This window comes from Rhinopithecus roxellana, chromosome 8 (assembly GCF_007565055.1).
Source record: "Rhinopithecus roxellana isolate Shanxi Qingling chromosome 8, ASM756505v1, whole genome shotgun sequence".
NCBI lineage: Eukaryota > Metazoa > Chordata > Mammalia > Primates > Cercopithecidae > Rhinopithecus > Rhinopithecus roxellana.
The window spans coordinates 121,262,285-121,289,726 of NC_044556.1; the positions used below are offsets into that span (position 1 = coordinate 121,262,285).

The 27,442-nt window shown below is 41.1% G+C and overlaps 1 protein-coding gene and 1 long non-coding RNA gene across 4 annotated transcripts in view; one reads left to right on the forward strand and one right to left on the reverse strand.

Moving 5' to 3' along the window:
• Positions 1-6,874: 6,874 nt before the first annotated feature.
• Positions 6,875-27,442, forward strand: part of FMO1 (flavin containing dimethylaniline monoxygenase 1) — a 38,118-nt gene continuing 17,550 nt past the window's right edge. Inside the window, exons 1-3 of one of the 2 annotated variants that reach the window (XM_010371302.2) lie at positions 6,875-7,026; positions 16,941-17,078; positions 25,892-26,080. In XM_010371302.2, coding sequence (XP_010369604.1) covers positions 16,947-17,078; positions 25,892-26,080 — 321 coding nt within the window. In that variant the 5' untranslated portion in view covers positions 6,875-7,026; positions 16,941-16,946. The remainder of the gene's footprint in view (positions 7,027-16,940; positions 17,079-25,891; positions 26,081-27,442) is intronic. The other variant, XM_010371303.2, reaches the window with a different exon arrangement.
• Positions 15,580-17,544, reverse strand: LOC115898971. Of its 2 annotated transcripts, none has more exons than XR_004058602.1 (3): positions 17,479-17,544; positions 17,033-17,167; positions 15,580-15,657 (listed from the first exon to the last, which is right to left on the reverse strand). It is a non-coding gene; the product is annotated as an uncharacterized LOC115898971 (long non-coding RNA). The 2 variants fall into 2 exon arrangements; XR_004058603.1 differs by having other exon boundaries at positions 17,033-17,191; positions 17,479-17,526.

Below are 27,442 nucleotides of genomic sequence, written 5' to 3' on the forward strand. Positions count from 1 at the left end.
TCATCCCTGGGATGCAGTGCTGGTTCAACATATGCAAATCAATAAAGGTAATCCATCACATAAACAGAATCAAAGACAAAACCATATGATTATCTCAATAGATGCAGAAAAAGCCTTTGATAAAATTCAACATCTCTTCAAGCTAAAACTCTCAATAAATGAGGTATTGATGGAACATATTTCAAAATAATAAGAGCTATTTATGACAAACCCACAGTCAATATCATATTGAATGGGTAAAAGATGGAACCTTTCCCTTTGAAAACTAGTACAAGACAAGAGTGCCCTCTCTCACCACTCCTACTCAACTGAGTATTGGAAGTTCTGGCCAGGGCAATCAGGCAAGAGAAAGAAATAGAGCACATTTGAATAGGGAGAGAGGAAGTCAAATTGTCTCTGTTTGTAGATGGCATAATTGTACATTTAGAAAACTCATCATCTCAGCCCAAAAACTCTTTAAACTGATAAGCAACTTCAGTAGTGTCAGGATACAAAATCAATGTGCAAAAATCTCAAGCATGCCTTTACGCCAACAATAGACAATCAGGGAGGCAAATCATGAATGAACTCCCATTCCCAATTGCTACAAAGAGAATAAAATACCTAGGAATACAGCTAACAAGGGATGTAAAAGACCTCTTCAGGGAGAACTACAAACTACTACTCAAGGAAATAAGAGAGGACACAAACAAATGGAAAAGCATTCCATCCTCATGGATAGGAGGAATCACTATCGTGAAAATGGCCACACCGCCCAAAGTAATTTACAGATTGAGTGCTATTCCCATCAAACTACCATTGATATTCTTTACAGAATCAAAATAACTATTTTAAATTTTATATGGAATCAAAGACCTGGTATAGCCAAGACAATCCTAAGCAAAAACAACAAAGCTGGAGGAAACACTACCTGACCTCAAACTATACTGCAAGGCTACAGTAACCAAAACAACATGGTATTAGTACCAAAACAGATATATAGATCAATGGAGCAGAACAGAGACCTCAGAAATAACACCACACATCTACAACCATCTTACCTTCGACAAACCTGCCAACAACAAGCAATGGGGAAAGGATCTCCTATTCAGTAAACGGTGCTGGGAAAACTGGCTAACCATATGCAGAAAACAGAAACTGGACCCCTTCTTATGCCTTATACAAAAATTAACTCAAGTTGGATTAAAGACTCAAATGTAAAACCACAAACTGCAAAAATCCTAGAAGAAAACCTAGGCAATATCATACAGGACATAGGCATGGGCAAAGACTTCATGATAAAAACACCAAAAGCAGTTGCAGCAAAAGCCAAAATTGACAAATGGGATCTAATTAAACTAAAGAGCTTCTGCACAACAAAAGAAACTATTATCAGCATGAACAGGCAACCTACAGAATGGGAGAAAATTTCTGCAATCTACCCATCTGACAAAGATCTAATATCCAGAATCTACAAGAAACTTAAACAAACTTACAAGAGAAAAACAAACAATTCCATCAAAAAGTGGGCAAAGGATATGAACAGACATTTCTCTAAAGAAGACATTTATGGAGCCACAAGCATGAAAATAATCTCCACATCACTGATCATTAGAGAAGTACAGATCAAAACTACAATGAGATACCATCTCACACTAGTCAGAATGGCATTTATTAAAAAGTCAAGAAATAATATGTACTGGCGAGGCTGTGGAGAAACAGGAATGCTTTTATATTGTTGGTGGGAATGTAAATGTGGCATGTATACACCATGGGATACTATGCAGTCATAAAAAGGAATAAGATCATATCGTTTGCAGGGACATGGATGATGCTGAAAGCCATCATCCTCAGCAAACTAACACAGGAACAGAGAACCAAATACCATTTGTTCTGTCTCATAAGTGGGAGTTGAACAATAAGAAACCATGGACACAGAGAGGGGAGCAACACACACCAGGGCCTGTTGGGGGTGAGGAGTTAGGGGAGGGAACTTAGGCGATGAGTCAATTGATGCAGCAAACCACCATGGCACATGTATACCTATGTAACGAACCTGCGCATTCTGCACATGTATCCTTTTTTTTAGAAAAAATAAAATATATATATGATACCATGTAATATCTTCTGTATTAAATACAAACCCCTTAGGCAAACTCAAGATAGAATTCTAAGTGATATGATAGATATGATAGTTTCTAACTTACAGTTGCAGGCTTTGTCACAAATGTTTATCAAGCTATAAAGATGTTTAAAGAAATTCTAAAAAAGAAAAACATAAAAGTGGCTGCTATTTCCTCCAGTCCTCAGGTGGTAGATATGTGAGTCACTGAATCACCACTACTGGCACTAGAAAACTCCTTTCAAGCATAATAATTGGCCTTATATAGGTGTGTTTCTCCCTCCAACTCTACTTTCACTGCTTTCATTCTGAAGGTGTGTTCTCAGAAAAAGAAAAATAATAACCTCAAGGTGTAAGGAACAGAGGGAATTACTTTCTTTAATGCGTGGCATTAAAAAACAAACACACTCACACCTTAGAGTGACAGGCATCTGTGGAGACGCCCTGTGTAGGTAGGGGAACTTTGATGCTTTGAGTGGAGCAGGCAGTTATGAGTTAAGGAATTGTATTTGTCTTAACTTTGATTTTGTAGAGAGAAAAAAATATTGCATGGGATGGTCCAATTTTCAGACTAAGTAAATTCTAAGATCTTTTTCAGCTCTAAAATTCTATGACTCTAAATGTGAATCATAGAAGTGAAATAGAATAAGGGAAGTGAGACTGAAGAAGATGGTTGACAACTCAAGATGAATGAAAGACAAATCTAGCACCTGAAACCTTAAAAATACTTGATGATAACATCAGAAAATCTCTTCTAGACATTGACTTAAACAAAGACTTCATGACCAAGAACCCAAAAGCAAATGCAACAAAAAAAAGATAAATAGATAGGACTTAATTAAATTAAAAAGCTTCTGCACAGCAAATGAAATAATTAGCAGAGTTAACAGACAACCCGCAGAGTGGTAGAAAATCTTTGCAATCTATACGTACAACAAAGGACTAATATCCAGAATCTACAAGGAACTCTACAAATCAGCAACAACAACAACAAAAAAAAACAATCTCATCAAAAACTGGGCTAAAGACATGAATAGACAATTCTCAAAAGAAGATATACAAATGGCCAACAAGCATATGGAAAAATGTTCAACATCACTAATGATCAGGGAAATGCAATACCACCTTACTCCTGCAAGAATATCCATAATTTTTAAAATATAAAATTATAGATATTGGCATGGATGTGGTGAAAAGGGAACACTTTTACACTGCTGGTGCAAATTTAAACTATACTACAACCACTATGGAAAACAGTATGGAGATTCCTTAAAGAATTGAAAGTAGTTCTACCATTTGGTTCAGCAATCCCACTACTGGATATCTAGCCAGAGGAAAAGAAGTCATTACACAAGAAAGATACTTGCACAAGCATGTTTACAGCACCACAATTTTCAATTGCAAAAATATAGAACCAGCCCAAATGCCCATCAATCAACGAGTGGATAAATAATTTGTGGTATATATATACCACGGAACACTACTCAGCCATAAAAAGGAACAAAATAATGGCATTTGCAGCAACCTGGATGGAATTGGAGAGCATTATTCTAGAATGATACAATGGACTTTGGAGTCTTAGGGGAAAGGGCAGGAGGGAGGTGAGGCATAAAAGACTACACATTGGGTACAGTGTACACAGCTTGGGTGATGAGTGTACCAAAATCTCACAAATCACCACTAAAGAACTTATTCTTGTAACTAAACACCACCTGCTCCCTAAAAACCTATTGAAATAAAAAAATATATTTTTTAAAAAAAGAAGATGATTGAGAAATACAATGAAGGAGCCAAGAAACATCCCTCTAGTGCATTCATCAATAGAGGCTTGGTATAATCCATTAACAACCAATCCCCAAACCTCAGTACCTTGAAATAAAACAGAGATTATTTCGTGTATGTGTCCATTAGCATAGACTCTGCCCATCACAATCACCAGGTATTCGGACTAATAGAAGAGCTATCTTGAAAGTTGCTGATTACCACACTGAAGGAAAAGAAAGTTCTATGAAATCTTACTGGCAATTAAGTGCTCTAGCCCAGAAAGGACATCTTACTCTAGCTCACAGTTATTTGACCAGAACTAGTCACATTCCTCCCAACCAACCGCTAGAGGGCCAAGAAGAACAAGCCTACCATCTTCCCTGAAGGTAGGAAGTCCAGAATATTTCCTAAAGAACATTACTGTCTACCAATCTGGCTTCTTAGGGTCTAGGTCCACTCAAATAAGGGGACTAGATATCTTTCCTTATCCCATGGCCTAGAGTACAACTGACTAACAAAAATCCCTAAAAATAGCAGAAACTGAAGGTGCCACCAAAGGCCAGTCTTCTCATTTTTAATTACTACAGATCTCTTGCTGATTATGGAAAATGAGATGATATAATAAAATCATCATGTTATTCTCAACCAACACTTTAATGTCCTCTGATTCTCCTTATGCTAGCAGCATGCCTGGTAAGGCCCAGGGACAAGTTAAGTCCTACCATTAGTGTAGCAAATCCCAATACCTTGATGGGTATAGGCTGCACACCAAGGTAAATTACAAATCAAACATCTTCTGATTTTTAAAAACACACTTGAACTAACAGTCATCTTAAAGGCTTACTTTCTGGGTATAATTAAGGTTGAAATCATTCAAATATTATTATTTTCATAGCTGCAGCAAAGCAGCTGAATTTCGCAGAGCTAACAATGCTGTCTCTGTGCCAAATATTTAAGAAGCCAGAAATAAGGCAAAAGGTGAGCCCAATAAGCAAGCAACATACTCAGTGATACACAGGACCTCCAGGTCAAAGTGTTATACCACGTTGAAAATCAAGGGAAAAGACATATTCTTTCAGAAATTTCTCTCTGCTTCAGTTCACCCACCTCTCATGGAGTTTATTGTCAGCACCTGTGGGAGTCATCTCAAGGTTATGAACCAGCAATAAAGACACCTTATCTGGTCCAGCAATGACAGCATCATCATCGTCGTCATCATAATTACAATCATACATAGTATTTACTATGTATACACAAATCTCTTGACATAGATTATCTCTTCTAATCCCCACCACAACTATCTGATGCAGATGTTATTATGTCTGTTTTATTTACTTTTTAGAATTTTTTATTTTATTTTATTTTATTTCAATAGCTTTTGGGAGAGTTGGTGGTGTTTTGTTACCTGGATAAGTTCTTAACGGTGATTTGTGAGGTTTTGGTGCACCCATCATCTGAGCAGTGTACACTATATCCAATGTGTAGTCTTTAATTCATCACCCCCCACTCCAACCCTTCCCGCCAAGTCCCCAAAGTCCATTGTATCATTTTTATGCCTTTGTACTCTCATAGCCTAGCTCCAACTTATGAGTGAGAATATAGAATGTTCAGTTTTCCACTCCCAAGTTACTTCACTTAGGATAATGTTCTGCAACTCCATCCAGGTTGCTGTGAATGTCTTTATTTCATCTCTTTTTATGGCTGAGTAGTATTCCACGGTATATATATAAGCCACAAATTATTTATCCACTCATTGATTGATGGGCATTTGGGCTGGTTTCATATTTTTGCAATTGCAAATTGTGCTGCTATAAACAAGCATGTACAAGTATCTTTTTTGTGTAATGACTCCAATTCCTCATTTTCAAGAAAGCATCAGCTGTAGTAGTATAGGGAGAATGCAAGATTGCCCTAAGCTCTCCTGGATAAGTATTCATGTTTCTCAGGCTAATGGTCAAAACTATTACAAAGTTCAGCTGGAAGTTTCCTTCTCCCTGTGGTCCCTCCCCAACTCCACTGGCAGCCCTCCCCAAGGACCCCTGTGAGATAAAGTCAGAAATGACTTCCCTGGGCACCAAGAGTACCTACAGGGCTCTTCCCACTGCTTCTACTTTTATATTTTGTTTTGCTCTCTAAATTCATTTCAGCTCTAGGTAAGGTTAAATCCTTCTCCTGTGATCTGGATTTTTAGCAGGGATGTGTGTTTGGGCACTCACAGTTTTTCAGTTGTCTCATGGAGTTTGCAGCAGCAAGCCACCTCTTTCAAAGGTTCTGTGAATTCTTTTGGTTTTCTTGGTATGTTCATGCAGTACTTCTTGGAGAAAAATTTCACTATATGAGTCTCCACATGCTGTTCTCTCTGTGTAGAAGCCGCAAATTAGTCCTGCCTCCTATCCACCATTTTCCAACAATCTGTCATTAACCACTTCAAAGTATAGGATTCAGCGGCATTTAGTACATTCACAATGCTTGTAACCACCACCTCTATCCAGTTTCAAAACACTTTCATCACACCCAAAAGAAAACTCCATACTCATTAGCAATCCTTCCCCATTCCCTTCTTTCCCCAGCCCCTGGCAGTCACTTGATTATGCCTATTTTAAATTGAGGAAACTAAAGCTGAGAAAAGTTATACAATTTTTCCAACGTGATTCTGATAATAATAGCTGGTGAACACAATAATTTTTACAAATTGAGTTTACTAATGTGAGTAATATATGATTTTTTAAAAATAATAATTGTCTCTAAGGGTGAAATGGATCAAAGTCCTTAAAAGTGAATCTGCGGTGTAGCAACTGTTAACATAGTTGTCTTATTTTATTCTCATCCCCTTAGAGAATAAAATTGATGAACAAGTGAGGATGCTGGTGTAACTCCCTAACTTAGTTTACAGTCTGTAGGCAGAAGAGTGAGTCTAAAGTACATACCACCAGACAGTGTTTCTCCTAGCATTTCACTGTTACGTCAATCAACAAGTTAAAATATAAACAACAGCTAACTTTGGGTTTCAAATTTAACATTCCTTATCTCTTAGACCAGGTTCATCCACTGTGCTGTGGACTCCCAAGCCAGCACTGCTCATGCTGATTCATTTTGATTTCTGCTAATACCAGAGTCTTCTGTGGCAGAGCTACTGGCACCAGAAATTACAAGTACATAAAGTAAGTAACTAGATATAATCTCGGATTTCTTTGGATGAGGAAGGTGGGACCTGGATTTTTCCTGTTTTGTTGTTGTGCTCCAGGGAAGAACCACCTTATCAGAAAGCAGCTTTCTCTGGCCAACCCTGGCTACTCCTTGGCCCGAAGTATAGGAGTAGTAAGGAGTAGTAAATGTTTGGATACTTATAATGGAACAATATCATTGATCCAACCGATTAATAATCTACCCAGCAGTATACTTATCTATGTCTTCCATGTACACACATAAGTATACTGCTGGGTAGATTATTAAGTGGTTGAATCAAATGGGAAAAACTTGGATTTCTAATGCAAGAGGAAAAGTCATTTTTTTAGTGCTTCCATCAGCGCCTTCTAATATTGTATGAGATCATAGCTTTTGAAGGGTGACTACCAAATGTTGGCATTTGGCACAAGTGGGAAGCAAAAGGCAAGCCCCTTTAGAATTTGATTAATCTGTTCTGTCATGTCATCTTTTTTCTGTTGTTAAAAGTGTTTCATGCTTCATTCTGTGCATTAGGTCAAAATTTATTGATTTCCATGTGATTGGCAGATCTTTTTTACTAATCCCGCTCCAGCTAAATTCACAAGATTATAAACATCAAGGGTTTGAAAATCATTTTTAGATATCCAGGTCTATGCTATCTGTTTTGCAGATGGAGAAACTGAGTCCTTGGTTATTTCTTAGAGTTTCCCCTGCATCCTAGGGAACCTGCTATGGCCTTGTAACTGGCACAGAGGACCTAAAGCCTGGGAGAACTTTTGTTATTTGCTTGTTGTGGTTAGGAACATTTGAGTAAATGAGGAGCTGCTGCTAGCGGACAGAAATCCCAGAGTATGGCCCTCCTCAGACCCAAGTCTTACTAGCTGTTCTCCTTTGTTCCCAGGGACTAAGTAGGTACCTTCACCCACCCCAACTGCCATCCAGCTGAATCTCTGATTACTCCTGAAATGTCACAACCCATTTGAGGAATAGGGTATCATTGTGCAGTCTGTGCCAACCAGTATTCTGAAGTATTTTCATGCACTAAGGTGTAGGGGTGGGTGGGTGTGTGCGTGTGTGTGTGTGTGAGAGAGAGAGAAAGAGAGAGAGAGAGAGAGAGAGAGAAAGAAAGGAAGGAGGAGAAGATGGGGAATGCATAAATAGAGGGCTGGATACAAATCTGACAGTGCCAATGGCTTCCTAGTAAATGCATAGGTGAGTCACACTGGAAACAGGTAAACATTGGCTAATTGATACAGTGCAAGGTTCAAATATAGTATCATATGCATTTTCTTGGCAGTAGCAAATAAGATCTCCACGTCAATAAAATAAACTCAGAAAGTAAGACTCCTGCCCAGGAGTTTTCAACTTGCTAGGTTCAAGGAACCCTTGGTATGCGAGTTCTTCATGGTGCCCCCAGATTATAGTTCCTCTTATTAAGCAGACAAAAACTTAATAATTATTTATGTTCTAACAACTCTGTAGTTGTTTGAACAAGTAATATACAAACTAAAAGAAAAATATTTTTATTTCATTCTTAATCACAATTACTTAATAATAGGGTTTATGTACCTGCTGAGCTCTGCACAACTTCTCAAACCTTAGAATCAGATCAGACATGATCCCTTCACTTCTGTTCCACCTCGGTTTTCATGCAATACTTGCTTTTTGTCATAGCAATTGCCAAACACCCAGCTTTGCAAAGATATGATGTCACCAAATGGAACACAGTCTTATAAAATATTAAAACTGTCAACTACTTTCGGCTAATACTTAGCACAGTGTTCGACTGACATCAAGAATCACTGTGCTTCTTCAAAATTTTAAAATAACTCACGGTACCTCTGCAGTTTGGGCAAGGCAGGCCTTACTTCATGTTCAGACCCCTCATGATCTATTGTCCTGCTAAACCAAAGCAGACACTCAATCTGACTTCTGTAAATTACATATTTGTATTTTACAACTTTAAAGTAGAAGAAGCAGTATAAAATTCACCAAAAAAAAGGCATATTAGTTTCTAACCCTGTAGTTAAAAATCAGTCACTTTTATACAACCAATAGTGATTTCCCAACTCATTTAATAATTTTATGTTGCTTAAGTTATTTTACTTCTTTTCTAATTCAATTTTCACCCATTGACATCTACCTTCCTAATTTAGTCCTATTTTCTTATTTTTATTACTTATTTCTTTTATATTTAGCTTTACTGCAGCTTTTCTCATTAAAATAATAATAAATTTATTTTAAAACTTCCAACAAAGAAATGGCCAAATTTTTATTAAATATCCATGTTGGGATGGGAAAAATATTAAAGGTAATTATTATAGAGATAGACACAAATCTTCTTGGAAGGCCAATAAATTTGCATAACTTCAATAATAGATATGGTTGAAGGCAACCTGATCTTTACCTTTAGTTAAACAAATTAAAGTAGTAACAAAGGAAGGCAGAGTAGTTTACCTAGCTAGTTTGTTTACTCATATGATCTTAAAACTAACCTTTGATGTACCGCAGGTGCTTAAGTGCTTTTTACTCGGGAAGTCCATAATGTCAACTACCCTCTAATAGTGTTGACTCAAGCTTCTGTTAATTAATCTTACTGAATAAATGTGAGTCTGACTAGCTGATCAGGGTCAAGTCACAACTGTTTACAGGACTCAGCAGGGAGCCTGTAAGTGGCTCCGACCCTCAGCCGGACTGGCAGAGCAGAATACATGTGTGTCAGTGTACTTTATTCATACGTGGCGGGGTCAGGGGTCTGCAAGGGACAGACTCCCCGCAGCTGGTGCCCCCTGGAGAGGAGTGCTGCCGCAGTTGGAGCCCCGTGTGAGGGGCGCTGCCGCAGTAATGACTTACTGATTACTCAATGACTTGACCGCGGGGGTTCCTTTTTTCACCTTCGTTTTCGGGCGGTCCCTTGCGTTTCCTTCACAGCATTCCTCGCACAGTTCCTCACACAGCGCCTCACATGTGTCACCAGCTGGGGCAGCACTCCTCTCGAGGGGCACCAGCTGTGGGGTGTCTGTCCCTTGCAGACCCCTGACCCAGTGACCGATGAATAAAGTATACTGACACACAGACATTCTGAGTGTCCCAGCTGCTTACAGGCTTCCTGCCAAGGTGCAACTGCTTACAAGGCTCAGCAGCAAGCCTGTAAGTGGCTCAGACCCTCAGCTGGACTGGCAGAGCAGAATATCTGTGTGTCAGTGTACTTTATTCATCCGTCGCGGCTCAGGGGTCTGCAAGGGACAGACTCCCTACAGCTGGTGCCCCCTCCAGAGGAGTGCTGCCGCATATCCACATAAGGAGCAATCACATTTTAAATGTTGTTTTTGCATTTGCACGGGAAATCACACTCCAGTAACAGCAGTGGCATGTCAGTGCACTTTTCACCCTAACAAAATCCCTATAAAGTGTTATCAATCATTCTAAATGCAAAGCAGTCACTAACAAGAAATTATTTTTAGTTTAAAAAAAAAGTGGTGTGAGGAGACAAAATTTTTTCTAAAGAAGCACACTTAAATATTTTAAACCACTTTGGTTTCCTCCAGGCCTCTCAGGTAGGCATGACCAGCTATAGGATGCGATGCCAGATCCTCTGATCCCACCCCAGGCCCTGCCCCTGCCCTCCCATGAATGGTGTATATATATATATATATATATCCATTTTAGCAGTGACATTCCCAGAGAGCCCCAGAGCTGTCAAGCTCCCTTCTGCCAGGGTGGGGATTCAGCCTATCCTGTCACATCTGGGGTGCCTATTGGCAGCCTCTCCCCCTGTGCTTACTAATACAGTCCCTTCCCCATACCCATCAAAACTGGACCAACTGGCCTCGTCTCTTTCCCTGGGGCCAAAATTTAGGGTCCTCAGCCTCCCGCCATGCCTCTCCTCTTTCCCGCTGGCCTGTTCTGTCCCTGAGCCCTGTGCCCTCCATCCATTCCATGGCTGGGAGTCCGTGACGCTGCCTCTGCCTTCTGATGCTGAACTGGCCTTGCTTCTACAAGTATGTTTCTCCCACCACTGTGGCTGCAGGGACTTAACTTACAGGGAGGGGCCTGTGGCAGCTGCCACCACAGCCACAGCTGCACGGTGCTCACCACACATCTGGGGCAGCCTTTTCTGGCAGAGGCCCTCGTGTTTTCTCATCTTCCATTCCTCTCACTGTGGTTAAGGGGTGGGGGTGAGGGGATGGAAGAGAGAGGTCTGCCTACCACAGTCTGGGGCTTCAGGAATATGAGTTTGTTGATTTAAATGAATCTCCGTCTTTCAAATAAAAAATAAGAAATCGGTTTGATTTCATGTAACTGTCAATACTTGAAGGAGTGGTTGGAAGCATGAATTTTGATCTGAGAGTGAGGCTAATATTGATACTGTGTGCCTCCACATTCATGTGCTCTCATACTGGCTTTTCTCACGTTTGACAACAACTCAGATGGGAACATGGTGATACACCAAGCAGATCTGAACTGAAAACGTAAAGAAAAAGCAAAATACCTTTCAGGGTGACTTTGAAACAGACTTTGTGTCCTTTTTTCTTTTCCTCTTTTTCTTTCTCTTATTGTCATTCTTATATTTCCCTACTCATTTCCTTCACTTTCTAAAATACAATCATTAAATACACATTTCTAGTTTACCCCATGGCTCTGATTCCAGATACACTGTGACTTTGTCTTCAAAAATAAACCCGAAATTTTCAAGGTAGATAACCACAAAAATATCAAATTAAACCCTCTACCTGTCCCATGAAAAACTCAAAAGACTGCCAGGCATGGTGGCCCATGGCTGTTGTGTCAGATACTTTAGGATGCAGAGGCAGGAGGATCACGTAAGCCCAGACGTTCAAAACTAGCCTGGGCAACATAGTGAGATCTCATCTCCTTAAAAATTAATAAGGGAGACTGAGGTGGGTGGATCACCTGAGGTCAGGAGTTCCAGACCAACCTGACCAACATGGAGAAGCCCGTCTCTTCTAAAAATACAAAAGTAGACAAGCGTAGTGGTGTACACCTGTAATCCCAGCTACTCGGGAGGCTGAGGCAGGAGAATCGTTTGAACCTGGGAGGCGGAGGTTGCAGTGAGCCAAGTTCATGCCATTGCACTCCAGCCTGGGCAACAAGAGCGAAACTCCATCCTAATAATAATAATAATAAGGAAAAGCCCCAGGGAGATTTACTGCTCAGATAATTCTGACTACATCTGGTCCAGCTAAGGTATGGTGGTGGCCTAGGGAGAAGGCTTCTGTTTATTGGATGTTTAACAAAAAGTTGTGTGTTTTTTCAGACTAGTCAAGTACAGTAGCGAGAAGGGGGGAAAAAGCAGAACAAGGAGTTAAATCTGTAACTCCGTCACTGACTGTGAGCAATCAATTGAGATAGCTCACTACCTTTGGACTAGCCAATAAAAGATAATTTTGAGGAAGGAATGTTTGACCTAGGATATTAGCTTATAGCAAATTTTTACTGAGTTAACTTTTTTTTTTAAATGGAGTCTTGCTCTGTCACCCAGGCTGGAGTGCAGTGGCACAATCTCAGCTCACTGCAACCTCTGCTTCCCAGGTTCAAGCAATTCCCCTGCCTCAGCCTCCCAAGTAGCTGGGAATACAGGTGCACACCACCACACCCAGCTAATTGTTTTGTATTTTTAGTAGAGACAGGGTTTCACCATGTTGGCCAGCTGGTTTCGAATACTTCAAGTGATCTGTCCACCTCGGCCTCCCAAACTGCTAGGATTACAGGCATGAGCTACCACCCCTGGCCTGAGTTAATTTTTAAATTGAAATGGATATAAGATGATGAATGAATTCATTTTACCCATCACAAAATCAACCCACTGCCAAATAGTTACACAACAGCTATTATAGACCAAGTGTGTTGCTAGGAGCTATAAGAAAATAAGAGACGAGACAAAGAAAATGCCTACTAACAGCTATTATAGACCAAGTGTGTTGCTAGGAGCTATAAGAAAATAAGAGACGAGACAAAGAAAATGCCTACTAACAGCTATTATAGACTAAGTGTGTTGCTAGGAACTACAAGAAAATAAGAGATGAGCCAAAGAAAATGCCTACTTTGGGAAAACATATGCCTTATACATACAGAAAACTAATAGACATGATCGGTTCATCAACAATGTCTTGTGAATGATACACTGCGGTTGGTCTAGGAGTCAAGAGTAAGGCAAGCTCACTGTGGGGTCAAGCAGCCTCACGCGCCTCTGTGACCACCTCCAGCCCTCGTGTCAGTGCTCCCTAACTCTAAAGGCCACTTTCTTCCTGCCTCTGCCCACTGAAGTCTATTCATCCTTCAAAATCTGGAGCAAACAGTACTCCTCTGTGTTGTTTCCCTACTAACTCATTGTCAGAACTGGCACCTCTTTCTTCGTGCTCTTATCGCAATTTGTACATAAGACATATTTCTGTCTTAGCATCTTACACAGACTCTTGTAATTATTTATTTTCATGTCTGACTTCCTGATCAGACTGATTGCTGCTCTCGAGAAAGCATCATGCCTTTTTCTTCATTTGCAATCCCAATATGCAGCCCTGGGCTTAGCAATATAGAAGCCACTGAGTGTTTGATGCCTGAACTCATCAGAGAATGAATCACAGATCTGAGTTGATAGAATCTTATAGGGCATTTGATTCCACCCTCTATAGGATCTGTTAATCTGCTTATAATACCTCCAAATATGTGTCATCTAGATGCTGCTTGAATAAAGCCAATTTTAGAGCTTGAAACACTGGAAGGGGCTATACGCAAAAATGTGCCTTTTCAGTTCCACCACTGGCCATAATTCTAATCTTTCTCTCCATGTTGATCCTTCAAATGTTTAAAGGCAAAAGTTTACATTACTGAGTCAGGTGCTTAGATTAAGAGATTACTTAGATTCTCTTTTGCAAAGTGAGCCCAAGGCAGTTCAGTCCCCTGCTCAAGGTCTCCACAGTTAGCTCACAGCAGATCCAGGTCTCCAGCTAGATTTCCCTCTTCTCCAGGCACTTGGAGTAGTTAGTCCCTTCTTACTAAATGAGCCAGGTGCTTTCAGTCAGCAGTGTGCACCTGAAGCTACATCCCAGGCAAGGAAATATATAACAGTGGTCCTTCCCACACCAGGAGCCCATTCCTTCTGTCTGGGACATCCTCCTGGACATCCTTGCAGGATAAACACTACTAGCCTTTCTCCAGGGAAAAAACACCCCCCTCTACCGGCCTCCTCTCTAGTTTCAAGGGAGATAGGAAAATTGCCTCACCCTTTTTCTCAACCCGGCTCATAGAAATGGCTCCTCGGCCGGGCGCGGTGGCTCAAGCCTGTAATCCCAGCACTTTCGGAGGCCGAGACGGGCAGATCACGAGGTCAGGAGATCGAGACCATCCTGGCTAACCCGGTGAAACCCCGTCTCTGCTAAAAACTACAAAAAACTAGCCGGGTGAGGTGGCGGTGCCTGTAGTCCCAGCTACTCGGGAGGCTGAGGCAGGAGAATGGCGTGAACCCAGGAGGCAGAGCTTGCAGTGAGCTGATATCCGGCCACAGCACTCCAGCCTGGGTGACAGAGCGAGACTCCGTCTCTAAAAAAAAAAAAGAAATGGCTCCTCACCCTCCCCTAACACAAAGAACCTGCTTTGTTTCCTGCTGTCCTGCTGTGGGCACTAATGTCGTGCTATGGTCAGACCTGCTGTCTTTATAGAGCCAGTATGCTTCTGTGCACAACTGCCAATATCATATGTATATAGGCAATACCCTTTCCTTTTTCCTGGAATTGTTTTTCTCATAAAAGTGGATATTTTTTATCAAATGGCTACTATGTCGTACAAAAATGAGTAGCATTCAGCCGGGCACAGTGGCTCAATCCTGTAATCCCAGCAGTTTGGGAGGCTGAGGCAGGCAGATCGTGAGGTCAGGAGATTAAGACCATCCTGGTTAACACGGTGAAACCCCGTCTCTACTAAAAATAAAAAAAATTAGCTGGGCATGGTGGCGGGCGCCCGTAATCCCAGCTACTCAGGAGGCTGAGGCAGGAGAATGGTGTGAACCCAGGAGGCGGAGCTTGCAGTGAGCCGAGATAGCGTCACTGCACTCCAGCCTGGGCAACAGTGCAAGACTCCATCTCAAAAAAAAATAAAAAGAGTAGCATTCTATCCCATCTTGCGAAGGAGTAAACTGAGGCTCAAAGGGGATAAGTCATTTTCCTATGTCACCAAGTTGACTCATGAGAGAGCAGGATTCTGAAACACATGTGTCCACCCCCAATACCCATACTTCAACTGCCTCTCTAAATGTGAGGTCACCTTACTCCTTTTGGGCCCAGAGAGGGAGAAATTATACAAGGTTTTTGATTTTATAGTGTCTATCAGGGCCTAAAACATGACTTCCCCTCAAAGGAATCTACTAGTTCTTCTCCAGTAAATTATATCTGGTTGCTACGGGAAGCAAGCAGCCCTACAACACTTTTACATGTTGCTTGAAAGAAGAGGACCTTTTTATTTCATTTTAAAAATTATTGAGTATTTTAGTCTCTATAGTTAGGACTAAAATATTGGATATTTTAGTCTCCATAGTTGAGCTGCTTCTCTCAGGTTCCTAATGCAAAAAAAAAAACAAAAGATGCATATCCAGATTTCAGAAGAGATTTCACCTGTGAAATAAAAAATAGCAAATTTTTAGAAAAATTATGTCTTTGGGGGCACTGCACTTAAGAAACTTAGGGAGATACAAGTGTCACAAAAATATATTGGGGGGGAAAGCTAACATCATATTATTTAGTGTTAAATGTGTGTGCTACTGACCAGAAATGCTATAGGAATTAAAAGAACAGAGGATCATTGATGTGAAAGGCAGATGAAACCAGTTCTTGGAAATGCTTTTAAAGTTTCAATAACTTACAGCTACTGAGCACTTACTATGTTCCAGGAGCTATTCTGAGACAGTTTACATTATTAACTCACTTGATTCTCACAAAACACTTCAAGGAAGCTACTATTGTTTTCTTTATATTTGTGAAGCACAGAAGGGTTAATCTGTCCGAGATTACACCGTAGTAACTGACAGAGCTGGGCTTTATCTCAGGCAGCCTGGATCCAGAGCCTGGTTGCTTAATCAATGCACTCTATTGCCTCTCAGTGTTCTTATACATGTGTTATTAACACATGGCCTGGTGCCAGAAGGTCCTCTGGCCCATCCCAGTAGTGACTGTGCCATGTGCCCTGGAGGTGAATCAGTATTCAATTGAGAGGGGAGGGATGGCTTTGCATGCCTACCCTTCTACCACAAACCGTCCCTGGCAGCCACCCTCTCTCTCTCCCACTGGTGACCATCACTGGTGACCTGTGAAAGGGACATACCAACAGCACAGCTGGGGCTGTGGCATTGTGCCGGGGCAGGATCACACAGGGCAATGCTGTAGTAGTACCTGTGGTACCACAGGTGTGGTGGCTCGTGGTCCCAACTCCACCTCACCAGGTGCTGTGTGGTGTTGTGTCAGGTCACCACACCAATCTGAGCTTCAGTTTTGTATGTGATAAAGAGAATGTGTCTGACAAGGTGACCTTTTCCTAGTCTGCTGATCTGTGCAGTTCTAGGGCTGCAGAATGGAAACTAGAGACAGCAGCACGGTCTGAAGTGCAAGACTCTGTCCAGTAAAATGTCCAATTCCAGCAGCTCTGCCAGCAAGCTGCAGCCTTGACAACTGTACTAACATTTGGCACCAGTGCTGCATGAGGGGTGGGAACATACCAAGCACAGGGTTTACCTGTGACCTGAACACTTCCCTTCTCACATTCACACACCAGAGACCCGCTACAGAAGATTCAAACTGAGCAAATCGCCTAATCCTCCAAATTATTTTTCCTGGCTTGTTAAAGCAGCCAAGGATGGGGTGGAGCATATGAATAAAAAGCCTGCTTCATTTTTCCTGTGCAGGAGAACATGGCCAAGCGAGTTGCCATTGTGGGAGCTGGGGTCAGCGGCCTGGCCTCCATCAAGTGCTGTCTGGAAGAAGGACTGGAGCCCACCTGCTTTGAGAGGAGCGACGACCTTGGAGGGCTGTGGAGATTCACCGTAAGTGAGGTTTCAACAACTTTGTCTATTGGAGAATGGCTTGGCAGCTGGGAAATTATATCTGTGCTTCTTTCACAAGGGTTGGTGGCCTTGAGGAAGGTTAGAAATGTCTGCTAAACAGGTGGCCACGAGGAGCCATTGAAATTGTAAAAGAAACAGGACACGGGTGAGCTTGGGTGGAAGTCAGAACAGACTTGTACACTTTATCTAGAGCCAAGGGGAAGAAGTGTTTCCAAAGATGCCCAAGAAGTGTGGAAGAGAATGGGGTAACTGGGCCAGGCCAGGAAAGCCCAGGAGCAGAGGAGCAGGACAAGGGCATCTGAAGCAAGGCCAGAGACGGCAGTGCTAGGGGCAAGAGCATGAATTTCAGCCTCTGCCTGCAAGACTGAGCAGCTTTTACCTGCTTCTTTTCCCAGCCTGGCTCCATCTGCATTAAAGACTCAGGGCTCCGTGTAGGATGAGCTCCATAATCAAGGTCCTGCTGCCCCGGCAATCCCAGTGCAGGCCAAGAACAAACAGAAGTAAAGAATGTGAGTTTTGAGTCTTTTGTTTAATTCCCTGAGCAGAAGAAAAGTAATATACTCAAGTCTCAGCAGGGTTACTGCCCGGATCAGAGAAAGGAATGAAGGGGTAAGGACCGAGGAAAGAGGACTGTAAAGCCCACCCTTGCCTGGCCTGGGGTCCCATGAGATCACAAGGGCCCTTCTTAAAGCCAGTGAAACCCTGAAGCCGGGCAGGGAAAATGTTCTCTGAACTCCATGGCTCAGTCAGGGAAACATTTGCATCAAATCTTTCCAGAGTTTCTATTTTCCCTCCTTTTAAGCAAAAACATTTCCCATGAGCTTTAAATTTGCTGAGGAGAAAGCTGTCAGAAAGAGTGAAAAGAAGCAAGGTATCAGATAATCTGGCCTCAGATCCCCTGAGGGGCTGAGAGAAAGACACAGCATTTCTCTATTACAGAAAGGTAGAATTTGGAACTGAAATAAAGTAATTATTCTCTAGCTCGGTGAGTAAAACTCCAGAGAAGCCAAGGTTACTAGTTTAGCCACAGTCCTCCAGCATAGGCAGCTTGGCATCACATAAAGAACTGCATGTCTTAAAGTGTACCCACCACCAAATGTGATCATCAATGCCTAGAGACCGCCAAAGAGGACCAGGTAAAAGAGCATGCCTCTTCTCAGGAATCAAACCACACATGTTCCAACAGGATGGCGGAAACCTGACACCTAGACCAAAAATCTACCCCCTCCCATGTCCATCGAAGACATGACTAATCAAACATGATGTAATATACTCAAGTCTCCCCTAGGGAGCCTCAGAATCCTTCTTAACAACATTATTCCAAAGAAGCATACCTAATCAGTCAGGGTCAGGAGTTGGCTTGAAAGATGAAACTGCCTAACTAAATTAGCAGAGTTATTTAACTAAAGTAATCTCAGTCAAAACAAAAACTAAACCTAAAGATCAAAAGCAGTACTTAGCCTCCTGCAACACCAGACATAAATGCTCCTTATATAGGTCACAGGCACCTAATTATTAACACTAAAAATCATTGATCTAAGAATCATGAGAAATGGGTCTAGATCCAGGTGGGCCCATTTCTGGTTGTGTAAATCAGGTAGGTCAAACACCAGTGCACAAAGCACAAAGCACTGTGGGGGACACAAAAATGACAAGGATTCACCCTGCCCTCAGGAGCTGTTAGGCAGATGGAAGAAGGCTAGGATTTTGCAAGTCAGAAACAGTGCTGTGGGCATTTCATTGAGAGCAGGATGATAGCCACATTTAGGAAGCCAGAGAAGGCTTCACTGAAGAGGTAGTGTGTGATGGACTTTGAAAAATTTCAACAGGTAGACAAGATTGAGCAGAAGACACCAGGGAGGGTAGGGACAGTAAAGAAAAAGTACTGGGCATATTTGGAAAATTAAAATAGCTTTTTGGTGCATAAGGTACATGTAAGAGGAGGAATGCGAGGGAAAAGGGTGGCTGCATGTTTGGGCAAGCAGTTTACACTCAGTTTAAAAAGCAATGGGTAATGAGGATCAAAATTAAGGAGATTTCCTGGTTGTTGTGTTTGTTTTGTTTGCATGATGGGAAGACCCAAAGATTTTTGTGGGCAAATAGAAACTATCTGGATGACTGGAAATAACTGAGCACATAAATCCAAATTGAGACATGATCCTGGCAGGAAAAGAGAGGAGTGGAATTGTAGGCACAGGTGCAAGGGTTAGCCCTGGCAAGGTGGGAAGACAAGAGATACACCCTCCCCAGAGATTGGAGGGGAATGGAAGGTGAACATGGAGGAGAAATTTTGAGGTAGAGGAAGAAGATATAAGAGCACACACACCAGAGGCCTCAATTCTATTGAGAAAATATGGCACCTGCAGAGGGTGAAGAGGGTGTGGGGATAGTAAATGGGGTTGAAGAATTAGAAAAATAGAGGTCAGCCAGGCATGGTGGCTCACGCCTGTAATCCCAGCACTTTGGGAGGCCAAGGTGGACAGATCACCTGAGGTCAGGAGTTCGAGACCAGCCTGGTCAACATGGCAAAACCCCGTTTCTACTAAAAATATGAAAATTATCCAGGCACGGTGGCATGCACCTGTAATTCCAGCTACCCAGGAGAATTGCTGGAACCTGGGGGGCAAAGGCTACAGTGAGCTGAGATTGTGCCACTGCACTCCAGCCTGGGTAACAGAGCAAGACTACATCTCAAAAAAAAAAAAAAAAAAAAAAAAGAAGAAGAAGAAATATTCTGGACAATGCAATTGGACATCAAAAAGATGAGTAAGAGGAGTATCAAGCAGTAGCCAAGGTAAAATGGCACCCAACTTACAAGTCATTCCAGCTCTATTACCTCATTTATAAAATGAAAACATGGGACCAGTATGAAACACATACAAAAGCTGAATTAGTAGGGGGCTTAGGAAAATCCACCCTCACCTTCATGCAGCAGCCTTCTCTTGACACTGCAGCCTTTTTAGACACCTCTGTAATACCTTGAGATTCCTCTAAAGCTTGACTGGAAATTCCTAAATTAGGTAGCCTTAAAGGTGCATTCAGCTCTTATATGCAATGAGTCTCTTATATGCCTGAGTCTTTCTAGAGGCATTCCTTTCCCTCCTTCCCCAACACACACAGGCACACACACACACACACATACACACAGTTAGAGATGTCTTTGCATTCAAGGTAGGTGGCCCATTTAAAACCTTTAGAATCAAAAACCCTGCCCTGGCAATAGCTATGCTTGCCAGAAAATGTTCAAAATGGAATTCTTATTGCCTTAGGGTGGAAGGGACCCTAATGCAAAAGTAGAAAGGCAAATTGCAGAGATCCAATAAAACACATGTGGAGAAAGTTTCCATTTCCAGATACAGAGAGGGCCCAGAGAATGGAGACCTTATAAATTACTGCATTTTGGTCAGGCACAGTGGCTCCTGCCTGTAATCCCAGCTCTTAGGGAGGCAGAGGCAGGAGGATAGCTTGAGCTCAGGAGTTCAAGACCTGCCTGGGCAATATAGCAAGACCCCATTCTCCACAAAAAGAAAAGAAAAGACAAAAATAAATAAATAAATTACTCCATTTCATTGGATACTCACAATGTCGTGACTCTGGCCTCTCCCAGCTACCACAGTTTTAAGGAAAAGAGAGATCAGGCAGGAGTTACAATGAAAAAGAAAGAACATCATACCCTGGGGAAGGAGAGGGGGTAGAAACCACTAACAAGAAAAATGCTACAGGGATAAAGAACCACTTCTGACCCAAGTAGAGGCCGGGCATGTGCGTGGAACACTTCTCAGACTCTTCAGAGGGAGGGGAGGCTTAGGAAAGTAACACTGTAGGTTGACTATCATCGTTACAAAGTGATACTTGAAACAAAATTTGAGGAATTATCATCAAATATTACTTTCAGATAATTGTAGTGCAGGAAGAGACTTTGAGAAACAGTCTTCAGGTAAAAGCACACAGACATCATCTAGAGGTGACTAACAGTACTGTGGGGTAGAAACACTGAACTTCACCCTTCACCTCCCTGTAACATTTGCTGGGGCCCATTAACCCTCCCTAGAATGATGTCTTCCTCATGTGCATCCAGTTCTTTTCCTCAGCACATGCACGCTTTCGTTTATTCAACAAACATTGATTGAAATCCTACTATGTGCCTTACATACCACATATGTTTACATTCAGTGAGGGCAATGATGAAGTGTAAAAATAATTCACACTCATAAATCACTGAGGAATAGTTCCTCAACTATTTCTTCTTTAGGTTTGGCAAATCTGATTCCTGTGAACTTTCATTAAAATCCTTATTTCTAAAACGTGTATTCATATATCCAATAAACATGTTTTAATTACTATCATCCTAGTGGGGTACCCCTGACAGGCCCCTATCCTCATGGAGCTTACATTCTTGAAGGTGCCTCAAATTTCCTCTGAGGTATCCACAGCTCCCCTGCGATATAGACCCAGGAACTGGTCCCTGCCCTCCAGCGAGAGTCTGAATCTCACCAGGGAGAAGGGGCAACAAAATAAACTGGGTCCCAGCTATTTTAAGGAAATGAAAAGAAGGAAGAAATTAAAATTCTTGGAGAGCAGGAGATGTGAATATTGTGCATATAGAGAGAAGGTCTCTATTTAGGGGTGAATTTTATCATCACTTTATATCTGTTTTTAAAATGAGAAAGAAAACTGACTTGACAAAATTTTCTTCCCATTGCCTACACTCCTGCCTGAAGGACACAAACTCAAGAAAATAAATTTCCATGGTAGCTGTGAAAGAATAATACAAATAATGATTAATATTATTGACAGCCTAGAGGCATTGTTCCATTAGTACCATTAGCATGATACCATTGCTTCATTGTTCCATTAGCATGATAGCTATCACTCCAATTTATCCTAGGGGATATATAATATTGTTGTTCCAGCATATAGATATAAAAACTGAGAAAAGTTAAGAAAATTCCCAGATCACCCAGCTAAAAACATAGAGCTTGAGTATAAACCCAGGCAGTCTGATATTGAGGCCTATTCTGTTAAGAACTACATTGCATGCATTTCTGGAGTCTGTTTCACAGCTCAAGAATCAGGCAAATCCTGGGCTGTGTCTCAAGGAGTCCAAGCAAGTATGCCAGTGGTGATGGTGACCTCCCCACTGTACTGCAGGACCAAAATGGACCAGAAGAACAGAAACCCCTCTGCTCGTGCTCTTAGTCTCTTCCTTCTTTCCACAGTTCAACGCTCCTCTCCTTTTTTCTCCACTTACCCATGTTTCTCTTCATGAAAACAAAAATCTTCTCCTAAGTGGCCCCATCCATTTTTAGAGGGCATGTGTTTCCACCGTCAGAGTTCAAGACAACTGCTGGACCCCACAGGTACAATGCTCAGAGTATCTGCAGCACAGGTGGGAGGGTGCGGGCTGGGTATTGAAGTCTGGCAGGGCCTGGAAATCACTGGGGCAGACTGCACAGTGAGGTGAACACTGGAGGTGAGGGCCCAGGTCCTACCAATACCATTCAGAAGGGGCACAGACTCATACTCTCTGTGTATATGCTAAATACTCCAGACCTTTTCTATTTCCAAGAGAAGCAATCAGTGGAAGGAAAGAGAGACAAGAGTAAGTACTGGTCTTAGATTTTATCCTAAGGGCTAGGTTTCTTCTCTAAGCTACAGTTTCTCATATATTAACATCTGTGATACATTATTTCACAACAGGCTTCAGTCGTTTCCTGGAAGCACTTCATCCTTCTGCCTTGACAATTATCTTCCTATGTTTTGAGAAACAGAAAGTTTCTTTTTCCCTCTATTTTTGTCAGTTTATTGGCTTTAAGTTTTCATAAAATAAATGGTTCCCTCGCTTATTCAGTTCCTATGAATCGCTGATATTTAAACATGCCATTATAAAATGCTTTCAAATTTTTAATTTATATATATACACACACAAATTTTTATATATATTAAATTTATATAGAGAGAAAAAGTATATTTTGGGTATATTGAGTTAAATAAAATATACTCTTAAAATTAATTTCACTTGTTTCTTTTTACTTTTTTAATGTGGCCACTGGTAAATTCAAAAGTGTTTATGTGGCCTCTATACATCCTATTGGGCACCCTAAAGCACTCTCACTCAAAATATGGTCCATAGGCCAGCAGCATCTGCGTAGGAGCTTGTTAGAAATGCACAATCTCGGCCGGGTGCAGTGACTCACACCTGTAATCACAGCACTTTGGGAGGCCGAGGCGGGCGGATCACAAGATCAGGAGATCGAGACCAGCCTGGCTAATACGGTGAAACCCCGTCTCTAGTAAAAATACAAAAAAAAAAATTAGCCAGGCATGGTGGCAGGCACCTGTAGTCCCAGCTACTCGGGAGGCTGAGGCAGCAGAATGGTGTGAACTCAGGAGGTGGAGATTGCAGTGAGCCGAGATCGGGCCACTGCACTCCAGCCTGGGCAACAGAGCAAGACTCCATCTCAAAAAAAAAAAAAAAGAAAAGAAAAGAAAAAAAATAAACGCACAATCTCAGGCTCAGCCTGACTTACAGAGTCAGCATCCACATGTTAATAAGACTACCCAAGCACATCCTAACAAAATTAAAAGGTGCTGAGCTACAAAGCTGAGCTTCTCAAACAGTGAAGAACAATCAAGTTTTTTTCCAATTAATTGTAGACTGTTGTCAAATATAATAAAAAGAATCCTTAGAAAAATGAAAATCACACAAAGAAAAAATACAAAATGTAAATTTTAAATTTATAGAGTCAGAAATTATAAAATTAATTTCAGTAAGTATCATTAAACAACACAGATATAAGGGAAAACAATTACAAAAAATGAACACATTGCTCTTTGAAACATAGGCAATTGACACAGAGAGTCATCATTACCCTTGTAACTTTTTGCCAAACAAATATTTTGTATGAAATTGCAGTTCTTCATGTTAGACACTGGTAGACACATTTTAAATACACATTTTTATATTACTATTTAAGGTTTTTAATATGACAATTAATCTTGCTTCCTGGTTGTCAATTTACCTAATCTGGTTTGAATGGATGGCAATGCTCTTTGCAGGGGATAATGTGTATCTAAACTATTTCTAAACATTGCTTAACAGCAGTCAAAGTAGAGAAAGGAGGCTCACAGAGCTATGTTGATTGAAATGAGGAAGAGATTTTTAAACCAGTCTCAGCAAGTTCAGGGTATTTTTTAACTGCTATCCAAAATGAAGCTGATAGTGCTACATTTTTTTAATGTATCTTCAGTCTTTTATCCGTAACCAGTTCAAATAACTTATACTATAAGTTTAAATATAAATTATCTTTCAGTGAAAGCAAATGATTCCAGATTTAATGCACTTTTAGGTGACAGTTTTCAAAATAACCTTAAAACACTGCACATGATAATACAGTCCTATGGCATATGACTAGTACACAACTCAAACTCATCACACAAGTTAGACAAAAACAAGACTGATTTATATCCTGGTCAACAAAACAGTGTCCACATGCTTACATATTGAGCAACGTCAAATTATTGCTATAAAAGTTTCTAAATGCTTACTCTCGATTTCTGTATTTATCCTGTAACAGACTGGTAATAAACAATTCATATCAGTATTACTCTGCAGACTATATTTGAATAACACTGCTTTAGATATTCCAGCTGAATAAAATATCAAGATTTAAATAGTCATCTTTCTCAAGCATTTTAGCTGAGTCTGTGTGACGGGTGGGCCACAGATAAGCAGGTTATAATCAACTCTTATCAGTCAATGAGATAAACAACATTAATTTAAACCACAGAGATATGTTTATAATTTTGTTATCTGTGATTGCTGTATATTTCATGCAGATACATGAAAATCTATATGTGATATCAATTTATATCCTTTGCAGAAACAGAGAAAGCCCTCTCTGTATGTGAGATTTATGTTAATGTTTCTACTTGTCTGCATAAATTAAATAATTTTTATTTCACAGGAAAAATGAACTATACATATGCAAGATGGTAAATAATGTTAAAATACAAGAACCTTCCCACTGAAATCAGAATAATCCTCCTTACTACTGCCCAAAAGACAGAGGCAATATATATTAAAAACATTACTGAAACTGCTTATTATTCAACTTTGCTGTAGTCTTATGAGATATTGATATTTGCTAGTTATTTGAGTAAAAACTGGGGGTGGGAAATTGGTTAGTGCTATGCCACACACACAGTTGTCCAATCTGGAAACCTTTGACTGCTTCCTCTCTCAACCCCTAAATCTAATTGATTTTGCAATCCTATATATTCTACCTTACTGCCATCTCACAAAGCTCACCTTTCTGGGTTCCAGTTGTCATTGCCCCTGCTCATGCCATGCCCTCATTAGCAATTAAGTGGATTTGTGTTTTAGGCTCCGGACTAACGCCCCCTTCCTTCTGTCCTAGTCCTGTCTAATTCACCTTTTGTAGAACCAGAGTTATCTTTCCAAAATGTAGAAGTGATATGAATCACTTCTACATTTAGAACGTTCAGTAGATTGGCATAACCTTCCTGTAAAATCCAAATTCCTTAACTTTGGATACAAGATCCTTCATAATCTGAACCATCTTCTCCATAATCATTTCCAGAATACCCCATAAAACCAAATTACCTAGCAATTGCCCATCATTCAGATAAATACTATTTCCTGATTCTCATGTATTTCTATATTATCCTGTGCTTGGCAGTGATACTGTGCGCATCTGGACAGGTGAGTTCTTCCCAGGCTTATTTGTGAGCATGCAATGAATGTTCATGTGTGTGCACTGTTTGTACAGGAACATGTTGAAGAAGGCAGAGCCAGTCTCTACAAGTCTGTGGTTTCCAACAGCTGCAAGGAGATGTCTTGTTACTCTGACTTTCCATTCCCAGAAGATTATCCAAACTATATCCCAAATTCTCAATTCCTGGAATATCTCAAAATGTATGCAAACCACTTCAACCTTCTGAAACACATTCAATTCAAGGTAAGACAAGAAACATCAGTCAGTAGTCAGAAAGTATTTCTTACATATTTTCTCTTATCTCTCCAGCCTAGCCATGGGCTCTGTAGATGAGATACTAAACTGGCAATATTAATGACACCTGACTGGATTTATTTTCTCCCTATACTCACTCCCCACTTCAAGTAAATCTGGAGGTGGGGGCGGATACTTTGTGTAAAGATTCACAAGTATAAAATTTTAGTTTGCAATACTTATATCCAAGTATCTTAGGGAACCTAAAAAATATCAAGCCACATTTTCAGCTTGGGCCAAATGCCTACCCACATGGACACTGAGAACTACCAGCCCCTTTCCCCAGTCTCCTGTTTGGTTTTGTTTGTTTGTTTGTTTTGAGACAGGGTCTCACTTTGTTGCCCAGGCTGGAATGCAGTGGCGTGATCATGGCTCACTGCAGCCTGGACTTCCTAAGCTCAGGTGATTCTCATACCTCAGCCTCCCAAGTAGCTGGGAACACAGATGCACACCACCACACCCAGCTAGCTTTTTATATTTTGTAGCGATGGGGTCTCACCATGTTGGCCACGCAATCTCAAACACCTGAGCTCAAGCAATCCTCCTGCCTTGGCTTCCCAAAGTGCTGGGATTACAGGCATGAGCCACCACTCCCAGCTCCCACTCTCTTCTTGACTATCCTTTTATAGGAATAAACATGTGCAGTGGCCCATACACAAGAGAACCTTGCTATGTGAAGGAAATCTTTTCTAGATATTCTTGAAAATAGAAAAATCTTTGAATATTGTTATTCTACAATGCCCCATTCCTCTCCCATTTCAGAGGTTAAAGACAGGAGGAAGGTAGTAGGACAGGGACAAATGAATAATATATCCTTTTTGTTCTCTTTTTTTCCCCCTCTTTTTCTCTGTTTCCTCTCCAAGAAACATATGAAAATCTATGTTTCCCTTCTCCTTTCTCCCTCTCCTATCAGAGATGAGGATGATGAGGAATTCACAGAAAATTATACATAGAAAGCAACAGAAATGGAGACATTGACCAAAATAAGTGGAAAATAAAATTTACATTCACATTCCTGACCTTAAAAGCCCTCTGATATGGTTTGGCTGTGTCACCATCCAAATCTCATCTTGAATTTCCACATGTTGGGGGAGGGACCCAGTGGGAGGTAATTTAACCATGGGGGCAGGTCTTTCCCATACTGTTCTCCTGATAGTGAATAAGTCTCATGAGATCTGATGGCTTTAGAAGGTGGAGCTTCCCTGTACAAGCTCTCTCTTTGCCTGCCGCCATGCACGTAAGGCGTGACGTGCTCCTCCTTACCTTCTGCCACGATTGTGAGGCTTCCCCAGCCATGAGGAACTATGAGTT